Raw genomic sequence first — 13,788 nt, forward strand, 5'->3', positions numbered from 1 at the left:
ATGATCTTTTTAAATAGCACAGCAGGCTCAAAAGGCCATATTTATTGCTTCTATATCCCATGTTATTATGTTCTTAGATGTACAGAAACAAAGCACAATTTATTTCAACCAGTTAGGAACAGCCCAGAGCAGCAAGATGCCCAGTTGGATCTCAGCCCAAGCTCTGGGAGGGACATGGAAAAGGAGCTAAACTCTGAGGTTAGCTCTGGTAAAATTAAGATGACATACTAGAAATTCAAAATAAACAAAGAAAAATACCTCACAAGACCCTGGATCTAAAAGGTAATTCTGTTAATGTACCTAACTCATACTAACTTATCTTTTTTCTTCTAGTTACTGAAAGATCAATTGAACTTTGAACGGGAAAGTTTTTGAAAAGGTATTTAACATTTCCAGTGCCAGGGCATAGTGATAAACAAAATGATTCAAATCAGAAATTTCTGATGCTTGCACTCAGCAAACGTCTAGAACAGTAATATGATAATAATCAGATGACCTGTTTATTGAGAGATATGTATTGTCCATCAGTGACAACATCCCTGATCTTCTTTTAAATAATGCAATGTGATCTTTAACATCCACTGGACAGGGCAGATAAGGCATCTGTTTTCACCTCATCTGAAGGACTACATCTTCAACAGTGAACCCACTCAATAACGTACAGGAGTGACAGATTTGATTTTTATGCTCAACCCTGAGAGTGGGACTTGATTTGTAACACAGAAACAAGTGGGCTCCCAAATGAGTCACAGCTGAGACAAGCCTCAAACAATGCCATTATAAAACAGAAAAATCTCGATATGTTGAATCCCAGGGAAACCACTTTCAAATTGTGTTCAGAGGAGCATGTGATAGTCAAGAAGGCCCAGTTCCCACAGGAATGTGTCTCTAGGTAACCCAAAATGCTTCGAAACATGATCTATGGCAAAAACAACAGATTCAATCGCAAAACGAGACACAGTAAAGCAGTAAATGTATGAAACAGTCTTTATTCAATTTGTTACAATGGTCTGACCTTGCAAAAAGCAAGGAATTTGCGTGGAAAAAGGCCAAGGAGTTAGCTCTGGTAAAACACTGTAATATTTTTCTCATGTGTACTGTCTTCAGACAAGTGCGAGACAGTCCACTGTGCTGTCATGCAGTCAAGGGGTCAGTTAGTTCACTTGGCTGGACAGCTGGTTTGCAAATGCAGAGTAGTACCAACAGTGTGGGTTCAATTCCCACACACTGCCTGAGGTTACTGTAATGAATTCTCCTACTCAACCTCTAACAGTCATCTCTCTCCAGCCTTGTGGTCCAGTAAGATGATGGCAAATTTACCCATTTTACATGCAGTCCAACAGTTGTTATGCTTCCATGTTGCAATGCAAAATCTTAAAAGATGTCTAAGCCATTTATGGTGTTGGAAAGGGATACAGTTGGGAAAACACGCTGGCATTCATTGGATTCTTCAGGACATTGGCCTCCTTGGTTGATGAACATACTGAACCGATGATTGTCTCATCTGGCAGTTCCATTGCGCAGTGCACATTGCTGTGCACCAGATTGCCAGTTTCCATGGTTGTTCCTGTTGGAATTTCCTTTCTGGTCTCCTGCAACTGAGTGAAAGGACCCTTGCCAACAGGTTGACTCCATTGTGCTCCTCGACATTGTGGCTGTGTGGCTGTCACCTGTTTGAACCCAGTTGATGATTGTGGCTTCCATCAACACTTTCTACATCTTTTTCATCATTCAATTTTTTACCTTTAAACATCAAAGAGAACTGGCAAAACAGTAAAACAATCTGGATTCATCCCTGTTAAAAAAAAAGTCATATTAAGGGGTGTGGTGCATATCCACTCAAAATGTGAGAGCCATTTTGGAGCCAATCATCTTGCATTTCTGCTGTACTGCCCTAGCCTCACCATTTCGATGTGTCTTGTCTGAATTCTGTCCAGCCACCCACTGCTGCGGGTGATTCCTTGTGGTCAGCCTCTTTGTCAGGATGACTCCACTTTCCTGCAGAATTGGACTGAAGATGAGAATGTTCTCTGCTCAGATTCTTCAGTTTCAGAATAGGCAACAGATCTCATTCTCTTCCTTGCTGGAAGGAATATCTGCCTGTTCCAAAATGTTTTCCATAATAGTGGATAAACTTGATGGTGGGATCATCTACTCATTTGCAATGTCCACTTTCCATGGTATGGTTTTCCACTTTCTGTATTCATTTCACTTTCTCTCCAGTTGGCAAGATTTTTAATTTTATGAAATGCTTAACCAACTGGAAGCCTTTGTCTATCCCTTCACAGGAAAATCTTGATATCCATGTGACCTTGTGTCCATGCTTTCATTCTCTTGTGAGCTCTAACTTCATTCTGATTGATTGGCATGGTCAAAGGGCAAGTCAAGTTGACCTAATCTGAAGCAATCAGTGTAGAATTCCAGTTTAGAATTCCATTTTACTGGTGGTAATGGTCAACAGCAGTTAAACAATTAGAATTTTGTGTCATCGGAGTTTGACTCTTTTTGATTTCCCTGTACACCAAATACTTTGAATTCTTATCTTTTATGTGGCACGTTATCAAAAGCTTCTGGAAATCAAAATACAGTATATACAGTTCACCTTTATCATCCTGCTTGTTACATCCACAGGAATGGCAGTGGTATACTGTTAACGTTTTTTATTAGTAATCCAGAATCTGGGATGAATCCCATCATGGCGATTGGTAAAATTTGAAATCTGGAATTAAAAGCTCATTTAACAATGATCATGTAATAATTGTTGTGAAAAAACACACACACACATTTGGTTCACTAGTGTCCTTCAGATAAAGAAACTTTCTGTACTTAACTGGTCTGCTTCATATGTGACGTCAGACCTGCAGCAATGTGGTGGATTCGTAAATGCACTCTGAAATGACTAGCAAGCCACTCCGTTCCAGGGCAATTAGGCACAGCGAATAAATGCTGGCCTTGCAAATGAATGAATAAAACAACTTATAATAAATTTGAGAAATATGATTTTTCTTCCATAAAACTAAATTGGCTCTGTTTCTTTTGTTAAAATTGCTTGCTACCACATTGTTAATAATGAATTCAAACATTTTCAGTGACAGATGTCAGACCCACTGGCCAATAATTTCTGTCTCCTTATTTTTGAATAGGGACGTAACGTGTGTTTTTTTCTAATATATTGGGGCCTTTCCAAAACCTAGGGAATTCTGGAAGGTTGACAACCAAACAACTACATGTCTGCAGCCACTTAATTTAAGATGCTCTGATGCGCACCATCAAGTCATGGGGCTTTGCCATTCAATTCTTTGCACTGTACATATTTCTTCCTTAGATTATTTGGTTGTACAAATGGTTGATGTTACCCGAACATTAATAAATTCAAATTCAAGTCCGAAGGGCCGAGGAAGAATCATAAGCATTGAATTTGTGTCCATTCTGGTTTGATTGGACTGAAGAGTGACTTTTGTCCGTGACTTTTGTCCCAAGGGAACAATCCCACAATGGAACAATCTGCCAAGGGAAATAACCAGCGCCTCGTCACTTGGAATCTTCAAGACCCATCTTCAGATTATTTCCAGTGTAGAAGTTTTCCGAAGCATGGCTACAATTTCAGCAGGTCAGGCCCAGGCTTCAGCTAGGATCAATCATACAAATATTGGCGGAATATGGACAACCGTTCGTGATGCCGTCCCACTCAGGGCAGGAGCAGCAAGGCGCACAGCATACTGTCCGACCGTCCTAAAAGAGTGAACGCAAGTAAAAGCACTGTCCTGGCAGTGCATTCATCTGAAGACGTCTAACCCTGAGCCAGCACCGCAATTCCCACCGTGGTTGGAGAGTGTGAGAATCGCTGACAGCAGTTGCAACCAGCATCCTCTGTTGCAAAGCACCAGCAAATTCAACCGAGCGGCTGGAAATGGGGGGGGGGGGGGGAAGGAGAGCATTTACAAACCTCCCGGCTCCCCCGACCCAAACCTGCCCAAAGAAAAAAAAATGCTGGGGACCGAGGGAAGGATGCAGGGCTCAGCTCGCGCCGCCCTCCGCTGCTGCTGCTGCAAGCGGATCCCCGGGGAGTCCGCGTGATGGGCAGCGGAGGGTGGCCAATCGGGCCCCGGGAGGGCTTGGAGTGGCAGGAGCGCCTGACCAATCGGAGCGAGCAGGGAGGGGGGCGGGCGGGGAGACGGCTTCATGTCCTGCCCCTTTCCTGCATCCCTCCCTCCATCCTCAGGTTAGACTGAGCCGCAGGTGGGGGCTGGAGCAAAGTGTGGGGGAAGGGAAGGAGGGAGGGAGGGCGTGCACGCACAGCCGAGCGGAGGAGGAGCGGCGGCGGCGGCACCGGCTGCTCGCTGTATCTCTTTCTCTGTCTCTCTCTCCCTCTCACACACACACACACCCTCTTCCATGGAGCAGCTCCGGTCCATGTTCATCAGGTCTCCCTGCTCCTCCTCTGCCACCGGGAAGGAAGAGGCTGAAGAGAGGGACAGGGCGGTGCAGCAGCAGCCGGTGGAAGAAGAGGAGGAGGAGGAGGAAGAAGAAGAGGAGGAGGAGGAGGAGGAAGATGAAGAGGAGCAGCCTCCTCCTCCTCCCCAGCCACAGCATCCAGCCCCCTCTAACCTGTTCTGGACCGCCGTCTTCGACTACGAGGCGAGCGCAGAGGACGAGCTCAGCCTGCGCAAGGGGGACGTGGTGGAGGTGCTCTCCAAGGTAAAGGGCTGCCTTTTCTGCCTCATCCCCCCCGCCCCCCCCCCCAACCAGATACACCGTCCCCCGGGCACCTTTCTGTATGAAACTCACCCATCCCCTCCCCCTCTTCGCGATCCATCGTTGGTTTGCAAATGAATTTCTCATTTTTGTTTTCAAAACAAAGCATTCTGCAACACGAAGGAGCAGAGCAAATGCAGACAGCAATGTGGGAAGTGGAGAAAGGTGATGAAACGCACCAATGATCAGGGCGCTGGTGTCATTTGAAGCGAGCGTTTGAGCATTTTTCATTCAAAAGTGCATGGCGATAAGCATTTCTAACCTCACCTACAACCCCACATAGTATCCTTCACCCGAAATGCAAATTCACCATAATTTAACTTGTGAATTGTAGCCAAACTTTAATTTTTTTTCGCTGGGGGACGTATTGGTATTGGAAAGAAGGACGGTTGAATGACGGGACACCAACGGTATTGCATGGCTGCTTTAAAGGGATATTTCCCTTCTCCCGTTTCCTTCCCATCCACATTAATAGTTACTCCTGTTAACAATCCCCTCCTATGATGGTACCTCACTTTCAAACTTGCGGTTATCTGCTGATCTCCAAAATCTTAAGTTGATACTCCTGTTCTTGCAAACCATCTCCAACTTCCCAATGAGTGTGTTGCAACCTGAGAAATTTGTGTTCACCTGTTCTGAAACACCTGTCCCCATGGATATATAATTGTGGCTGAAGTTTACGATCTTTTTTCTCAAACTATGGATATAAAGAAGCATAACATCCTATTCTAAGTCACCTTTATTATCAGTTGGGTGGAACTGTTCTCACCTGGATTAACAAATGTTCATATCTATCCATCACAGCCAAGATTTCAGTTTCCATAGCTTCATTATTACCTGTAATGTCCAAATAGTACACGCTCGGTCCTCTCCTATATCTCATCCTCATACTGTACCCTGGCACATTGTCCGAAATCATGTCAGATTCCATATGCATGAGTTGTGATTTTGGCGCTGGAAAAGCACAGCTGGTCAGGCAGCATCCGAGGAGCAGGAGAATCAACGTTTCAGGCATAAACCCTTCATCACGAATGAGTCTTGTGGGCCTGGGGGTGTGTGCTGAGAGAAAATGGGAGGGGGGGTGTGGTTGGGGGAAAGTACCTGAGAATGCAATAGATACACGAAGGTGGGGGAGAAGATGTTAGGTCAGAGAGGAGAGCGGAGCGGCTAGATGGGAAAGGTCAAGAGGTCGGTGCCAAGTTGGAGGCTTGGAACTGGGATAGTGTAGAGGAGGGAAATAAGGAAACTGGTGAAATCCACATTGATCCTATGTGGTTGCAGGGTCCCAAGGCGGAATAATGAGGCGTTCTTCCTCCGGGTATCAGGTGGTAAGGGTTTGGCGATAGGGAAGGCCCAGGATCTGCATGTCCCACTCGCCCTCTTGACCTGTCCATCACCTATCCCATATATCCACTCTACCCTCCTCTCTGACCTATCATCTTCTCCCTCACCTTCATCTACCTATCGCATTCCCAGCTACCTCCCCCACCCCAACCCCACCTATCTCTCATTTATCTCTCAGCCCCATGGCCCACAAGCCTCATTCCTGACGAAGGGCTTATGTCTGAAATCTTGATTCTCCTGCTCCTCAAATGATGTCTGACCTGTGCTTTTCCAGCACCACACTGTCGATTCTGATCCCCAGCATCTGCAGTCCTCACTTTCTCCATATGTATGACAATGGCATCCACTATAAATTATTCCCACCTCTCTCACCCTTTTTGCCCCTTATAATTTGTCATGCTGTTTCTCTAAAACCAGTATCAAATGGCTCTTAATGTGTTCACTTAATTGGGAAGTCAATAGCTACTGTCTCCTATACTGTGTTACAAATTGCATTACTTAGTCAACTCCCCCTCTCTGATCTCTGTCTAAAGCTGAACTCGACCTTTTCCAGCCTTGACCTCATCATTGGTCTAAAGATGAGCTTCTGACCCAATAACCACGTCTGCAATGCACCTGTGCCCACTTCAGTGATGTCACCGATCTCTAGCTTTACTTCTACCCATCTGCAGCCGAAACCATAATTTGTAGACAAGCATGAGGCTGGAAGAACACAGCGAGCCAGGCAGCATCAGGAGGTGGAGAAGTTGATGCTTCGGATGTAACCCTTCTTTGGGACTGGGACTGGGTGTAAGGGGAGCTGCAGATAAAGGGGGTGGAGGGGGCAGGGTGGTGAAGTGGGGATAAGTGAAGACAAGTAGAGGGTACGACCTGTTTGGTCAATGGGAGGAATGAATCCGGTACGTGGTGGGAGGAGTGGGAGGGGCTGGGAAGTGATTCAGGGAAGGGAAGACAGGTTATTGAATTTGAAGAACTCAGTGTTGACTCCTCCAAGCTAGAGGCTGCCCAGGCAGAAGATGAGGTGTTGAAACCATAACTTGTGTCATTGTTACTTCTACATTTGATTATTCTTATTTGCTGTCCTACTCTCCTGTCTTCCATACTATATAAACTTGAATTCATTCAAAATGCTGCTGCCTATATCCTAATCCACAGGCAAGTCAGATTTACATGTTACTTCTGTACAAGCTGACTTCCATTGGCTCCGAATCCCCAGTTTGAAATTCTCATTATGTTCAACTCCCTCTATTGCTACACTCTTTCCTATCTATACACCTCTTGCAGTCCTTTAGCCCTTCTTTGATGTAACATTGAAGGAGGTGACAGCATGTGTATGATGCAGTTTGATAAAGTTGGATTTGGTTGAAATTCATAAGTATGTAATGTTTAAAATTTAATGCCAATTGCCAAAGTATGAAGTGATACCCTTTAGAAAGAAGAATGAAAAAGCAATATAGTTTAAAAGTGCATGTTGGAACTCTGTTTTGTTTCACTGTATATGATTATATAACAATAACTGTTTGAAGAAAACAGCTCAACACTATCTTAAGAGCAACTAGGGATGGACAATAAATGTTGGCTCAGCCAGTGGCATCCACATCACAAGAGTGAGTTATAAATATGTGTATGAAAGTCATGTTCAATGGTGCAACGTTCTGTTAGGTTAACACTCAAAATTGATCTTAACATTGTCAAAGTTCTGTATGTTTCTAAGTTTACATTAAACTCTCAACCACACTTCACCAATGCAATATAAGTGTATGCATGCATATTCACTTGTGCTTTTCTTTATTTGGTTTCTGTACTGTCTTGCTGGTAACAGCCCAAAGGATGTTTTATATTCTTGATTCTAAAACCTCTTGTTAGAAATCCAAACTAAGATTGTGAAAAGGGAATGCTGTGAACTACCAGTGTTTACTAAAACCATACACCTGGCAGCATCTCTATCCCAATGTTGCAATGGGTCCAATGTAAGTCCATTTATTGATGACAAAACTGCTTCATCAGTTTAGATTTTTCCAATGTCAGCTACCTTAACATCTTCCTATCTGTCATTATTAGTAATCTTTATTCACCACCATCAGCTTAGGTATTTGTGTTTTGTTCAGAACCTTGCTTTTCTCCTTGAGAATGACACTATTTTTTATTTTCATATAAAACTTATTTCATATGGGGCATTCCCCATTTACTACAACATGAGAAAGTAAGAAAATAATCTAAATAGTTTAAAGGAGTCACTACCATTTGGGAAACGGAAATTTAAAGGCTCAACTGTGTAAGAATAAAGGATCATTCTCAGAAATATGCATAATTGAGCACAAGTTAAGAAATAAATTTAATTTTAATTGTAATTGTACTAAAATACTATAGATAAAGTCGCCTTAACCAGTGCTGAACAAGAATTCACAAGTCAAATGGAGAGATTTAAAAGGGCAAATTTTGTTAGAGAGTTATAAATGGGAACTTCAAGATGATTTCCTCTGTACCCACTACAAAGCTTTGGTATCCTTCCTGAAGAGTGGTGTCTCAGTACTTCAACTGAGGATAACTAATGAATCATAAAGGTTCAACACAGTTCCCTTGCTTTTGTGTTCTTTGACTCTACTTGTAAAGCCAACAATCAAGCATGTATTTATATAAAGAAACAGCCCAATCAGTTTGCCTGCCATGTCAAAAATCTGTTTTGTGAACCCTGTTTTAGAGTCATAGTCATAGAAATGTACAGCATGGAAACACACCCTTCGGTCCAACCCGTCCATTCCGACCAGATATCCCAACCCAAACTAGTCCCACCTGTCAGCACTCGGCCCATATCCCTCCAAACCCTTCCTATTCATGTACCCATCCAAATGCCTCTTAAATGCTGCAATTACCACATCCTCTGGCAGCTCATTACATACATGTACCATCCTCTGCGTGAAAAAAGTTGCCCCTTAGGTCTCTTTTATATCTTTCCCCTCTCACCCTAAACCTATACCTTCTAGTTCGGGACACCAGGGAAAAGACTTTGTCTATTTATCCTGTCCATGCCCCTCATAATTTTGTAAACTTCTATAAGGTCACCCCTCAGCCTCCCATGCTCCAGTGAAAACAGTCCCAGTCTGTTCAGCCTCTCCCTGTAGCTCAGATCCTCCAACCCTGGCAACATCCTTGTAAATCTCTTCTGAACCCTTTCAAGTTTCACAATATCTTTCCAATAGGAAGGAGACTAGAATTGCACGCAATATTCCAACAGTGGCCTAACCAATGTCCTGTACAGCCTCAATATGACCTCCCACCTCCTGTACCCAGTACTCTGACCAATAACTGAAAGCATATCAAACGCCTTTTTCACTATCCTATCTTCCTGCAACTCCACTTTCAAGGAGCTATGAACCTGCACTCCAAGGTCTCTTTGTTCAGCAACACTCTCAAGGACCTTACCATTAAGTGTATAAGTCCTGCTAAGATTTGCTTTCCCAAAATGCAGCACCTTGCATTTATCTGAATTAAACTCCATCTGCCACTTCTCAGCCCATTGGCCCGTCTGATCCGGATCCTGTTGTAATCTGAGGTAACCCTCTTTGCTGTCCACTACACCTCCAATTTTGGTGTCATCTGCAATTTACTAACTGTACATCTTATGCTCACATCCAAATCATTTATGTAAATGACAAAAAGTAGAGGACCCAGCACTGATCCTTGTGGCACTCCAATGGCTCGTTCTCCCTGTAATCCGTGAGATCTAACCTTGCTAATCAGTCTCCCATGGGGAACCTTGCCGAACACCTTACTGAAGTCCATATGGATCACATCTACTGCTCTGCCCTCATCAATCTTCTTTGTTACTTCTTCAAAAAACTCAATCAAGTTTGTGAGACATGATTTCCCACACACAAAGCCATGTCGACTATCCCGAATCAGTCCTTGCCTTTCCAAATACATGTACAGCCTGTCCTTCATGATTCCCTCCAACAACTTGCCCACCACCGACATCAGGCTCACCGGTCTATAGTTCCCTGGCTTGTCTTTACTGCCCTTTCTTAAACAGTGGCACCATGTTTGACAACCTCCAGTCTTCCGGCACCTCACCTGTGACTATCGATGGTACAAATATCTCAGCAAGAGGCCCAGCAATCACTTCTCTAGCTTCCCACAGAGTTCTCGGGTACACCTGACCAGGTCCCTGGGATTTATCCACCTTTAACCGTTTCAAGACATCCAGCACTTCCTCCTCTGTAATCTGGACATTTTGCAAGATGTCACCATCTATTTCCCTACAGTCTATATCTCCCATATCCTTGTCCACAGTAAATACTGATGCAAAATATTCATTTAATATCTCCCCCATTTTCTGTGACTCCACAGAAAGGCCGCCTTGCTTATCTTTGAGGGGCCCTATTCTCTCCCTAGTTACCCTTTTGTCCGTAATATATTTGTAAAAATCCTTTGGATTCTCCTTAATTCTATTTGCCAAAGCTATCTCATGTCCCCTTTTTGCCCTCCTGATTTCCCTCTTAATTATACTCCTACTTCCTTTATACTCTTCTAAGGATTCACTCGATCTATCCTGTCCATACCTGACATATGCTTCCTTCTTTTTCTTAACCAAATCATCAATTTCTTTCATCATCCAGCATTCCCTATACCTACCAGCCTTCCCTTTCGCCCTGACAGGAATATACTTTCTCTGGATTCTTGTTATCTCATTTCTGAAGGCTTCCCATTTTCCAGCTGTCCTTTACCTGCGAACATCTGCCTCCAATCAGCTTTCAAAAGTTCAAAATTGGCCTTTCTCCAATTTAGAACTTCAACTTTTAGAGCTGGTCTATCCTTTTTCATCACTATTTTAAAACAAATAGAATTATGGTCCCTGGCCCCTAAGTGCTCCCCCACTGATACCTCAGTCACCTGCACTGCCTTAGTTCCCAAGAGTAGGTCAAGTTTTGCACCTTCGCTAGTAGGTACATCCATATACTGAATCAGAAAATTGTCTTGTACACACTTAAGAAATTCCTCTCCATCTAAACCTTGAACACTATGGCAGTCCCAGTCAATGTTTGGAAAGTTAAAATCCCCTACCATAACTACCCTATAATTCTTACAAATAGCTGAGATCTCCTTACAAGTTTGTTTCTGAAGTTCCCTCTGACTATTGGGGGGGTCTATAATACAATCCCAATAATGTGATCATCCCTTTCTTATTTCTCAGTTCCACCCAAATAACTTCCCTGGATGTATTTCCAGGAATATCCTCCCTCAGCACAGCTGTAATGCTATCCCTTATCAATAAATGCCACTCCCCCTCCTCTCTTGCCTCCCTTTCTATCCTTTCTGTAGCATTTGTATCCTGGAACATTAAGCTGCCAGTCCTGCCCATCCCTGAACCATGTTTCCGTAATTGCTATGATCTCCCAATCCCATGTTCCTAACCATGCCCTGAGTTCATCTGCCTTCCCTGTTAGGCTCCTTGCATTGAAATAAATGCAGTTTAATTTATTAGTCCTACTTTGTCCCTACCTGCCCTGATTGTTTGACTCACTTCTGTTCTCAGCTGTATCCATCTCAGATTGACCTCTTTCCTCACTATCTCCCTGGGTCCCACCCTCCCACCTTGCTAGTTTAAATCCTTCCAAGCAGTTCTAGCAAATTTCCCTGCTGGTATATTAGTCCCCTTCCAATTTAGGTGCAATCCGTCCTTATTGTACAGGTCACGTCTACCCCAAAAGAGATTCCAATGATTCAAAAATGTGAATCCTTCTCCCATACACCAGCTCCTCAGCCATGTCTTCATCTGCTCTATCCTCCTATTCCTGCCCTCACTAGCTCGTAGCACTGGGAGTAATCCAGATATTACTACCCTTGAGGACCTTCTTTTTAAATTTCTGCCTAACACTCTGTAATCTCCCTTCAGAATCTCAGTCTTTTCCCTTCCTATGTCGTTGGTTCCAATGTGGACAATGGCCTCCTGTTGGCCCCTCTCCCCCGTGAGAACGTTCTGCACCCTCTCTGAGACTTCCTTGATTCTGGCACCAGGGAAACAATACACCATTCTGTTTTTTCTCTGCTGGCCACAGAAACACTTGTGTGTCTGTACCTATGATTATAGTATTCCCTAACACAATTGATCTCTTGGAAGCTGACGTACCCCTCGTTGCATTAGAGCCAGTCTCAATACTAGAAACTTGGCTGTTCGTGCTGCGTTCTCCTGAAAATCCATCACCCTCTAGATTTTCCAAAACAGCATACCTGTTTGAAATGGGTATATCCACAAAAGACTCCTGCCCTAGCTGCCTACCTCTCTTACCCTTCCTGGAGTTAACCCATCTATGTGACTGTATTTGAGACTTCCCCCCTTCCTTTAACTGCCATCCATCACATACTGTTGCTGTTGCAAATTCCTCATCGCTTCTATCTGTCTCTCCAACCAATCTGATAAGATTCGCATCCAACAGCATTTATAGTAGACATAATCTGCAGTAACCCTTAAACTCTCTTTAAACTCCCACATCGGACAAGAAGTACATATTCACATTTCAAGGCAATAATACATTTTGTGAGAACAATTGCATCCTTGAATCACGTTGACCGAGTTGCATGTCAATGTAAAATACAGTGTGTTTGTGATGGGCTGGAAAAAAATTGAGTTTATTTCCTTTTCACCAGTTTTATTTAAGATCCAATCAGTACCATGGTGGATTTCTGCAACTGGTCACCTGACTGAACCTTAAATTAAATTGCTGAAATTGGAGCTTGGTTTTGCCCATCCTCATTGCAAATGTATTTTTACATTAAATTGAAGAGCATTTTGGTCACAGTGAGGCTCAAGAAGGTGTTGTGTGATATGGTAAAATGTGGCTTTTAATGAAGTTTGTTATATATATTGTTCCAACCATTGCTCAAAGTATCCATAATCTTTTTTTCTTACCCAGGCTTCTTTCCCCAGCGCCACTCATCATCCCAAAAAAAGCTGAACTTTCTCAGTGGAATTGCATTTTGTGTTACCTTGCAAGTGATATAACTACGGTCAACACAGAAGCAACAAAAAAAGCATGTGCTGTAAATCTGAAATAAAAATGTAAAAAAATAGAAATCCTCCAGGCAGCACCAGTGCACTGAGAATTGCTTATATTTATGACATTTAACATAAAAGCAGAATGTTGGCTCATGAACAGCATATCATTTAGCATCTGAAAGAATAAGGCTGGTTAATGATTTAGATTAGATGCATCCTCAGTGTTGATGAAGGATTACATGCAAAATGTTACGCTAACTTTTCTCCCAGTAGTTTTCTGTGCACCAGTGCAATTTTTAGCAATGTTTTAGATTAACAAACATTTATGACTTTGCATTGACTTGCTGTTGCTGATCTTTGCAATTGCTTAGATTTAAAAAAAACACTACTTTTGCAGGGAATATGGGACATCTGAAACATCAAAATGTAGTTTTTACACGTTGTTTTCTTGACTGTTGTCCAATACCGATTTAAGGCAAAATACATTAAGTTGTAACGTTTCATTCTAGACTAATAATTTTTTTGACTTTCCGATTTATTGGGGTGGCTTGCTCATGAGATGAGATTATGACCTTGGTTCTCACTCCCTGGTGACCTCTCAACTTGCCACATTAACAGCCTTTGAATCTGATTTCCAGCATCTGCAGTCATTGTTTTTACCCTTTTAAATTTATAAACTCTAAATAGAAATTGAT

The 13,788-nt window shown here is 42.9% G+C and overlaps 1 protein-coding gene across 1 annotated transcript in view; it reads left to right on the top strand.

Annotated features, from left to right (window-relative positions):
• The first annotated feature begins 4,395 nt into the window (after nt 1-4,395).
• Nucleotides 4,396-13,788, top strand: part of map3k9 (mitogen-activated protein kinase kinase kinase 9) — a 137,028-nt gene continuing 127,635 nt past the window's right edge. The window contains exons 1-2 of the mRNA XM_060828945.1: nt 4,396-4,497; nt 4,585-4,698. Coding sequence (XP_060684928.1) covers nt 4,396-4,497; nt 4,585-4,698 — 216 coding nt within the window. The remainder of the gene's footprint in view (nt 4,498-4,584; nt 4,699-13,788) is intronic.

Source organism: Hemiscyllium ocellatum, chromosome 8 (genome assembly GCF_020745735.1).
Source record: "Hemiscyllium ocellatum isolate sHemOce1 chromosome 8, sHemOce1.pat.X.cur, whole genome shotgun sequence".
NCBI lineage: Eukaryota > Metazoa > Chordata > Chondrichthyes > Orectolobiformes > Hemiscylliidae > Hemiscyllium > Hemiscyllium ocellatum.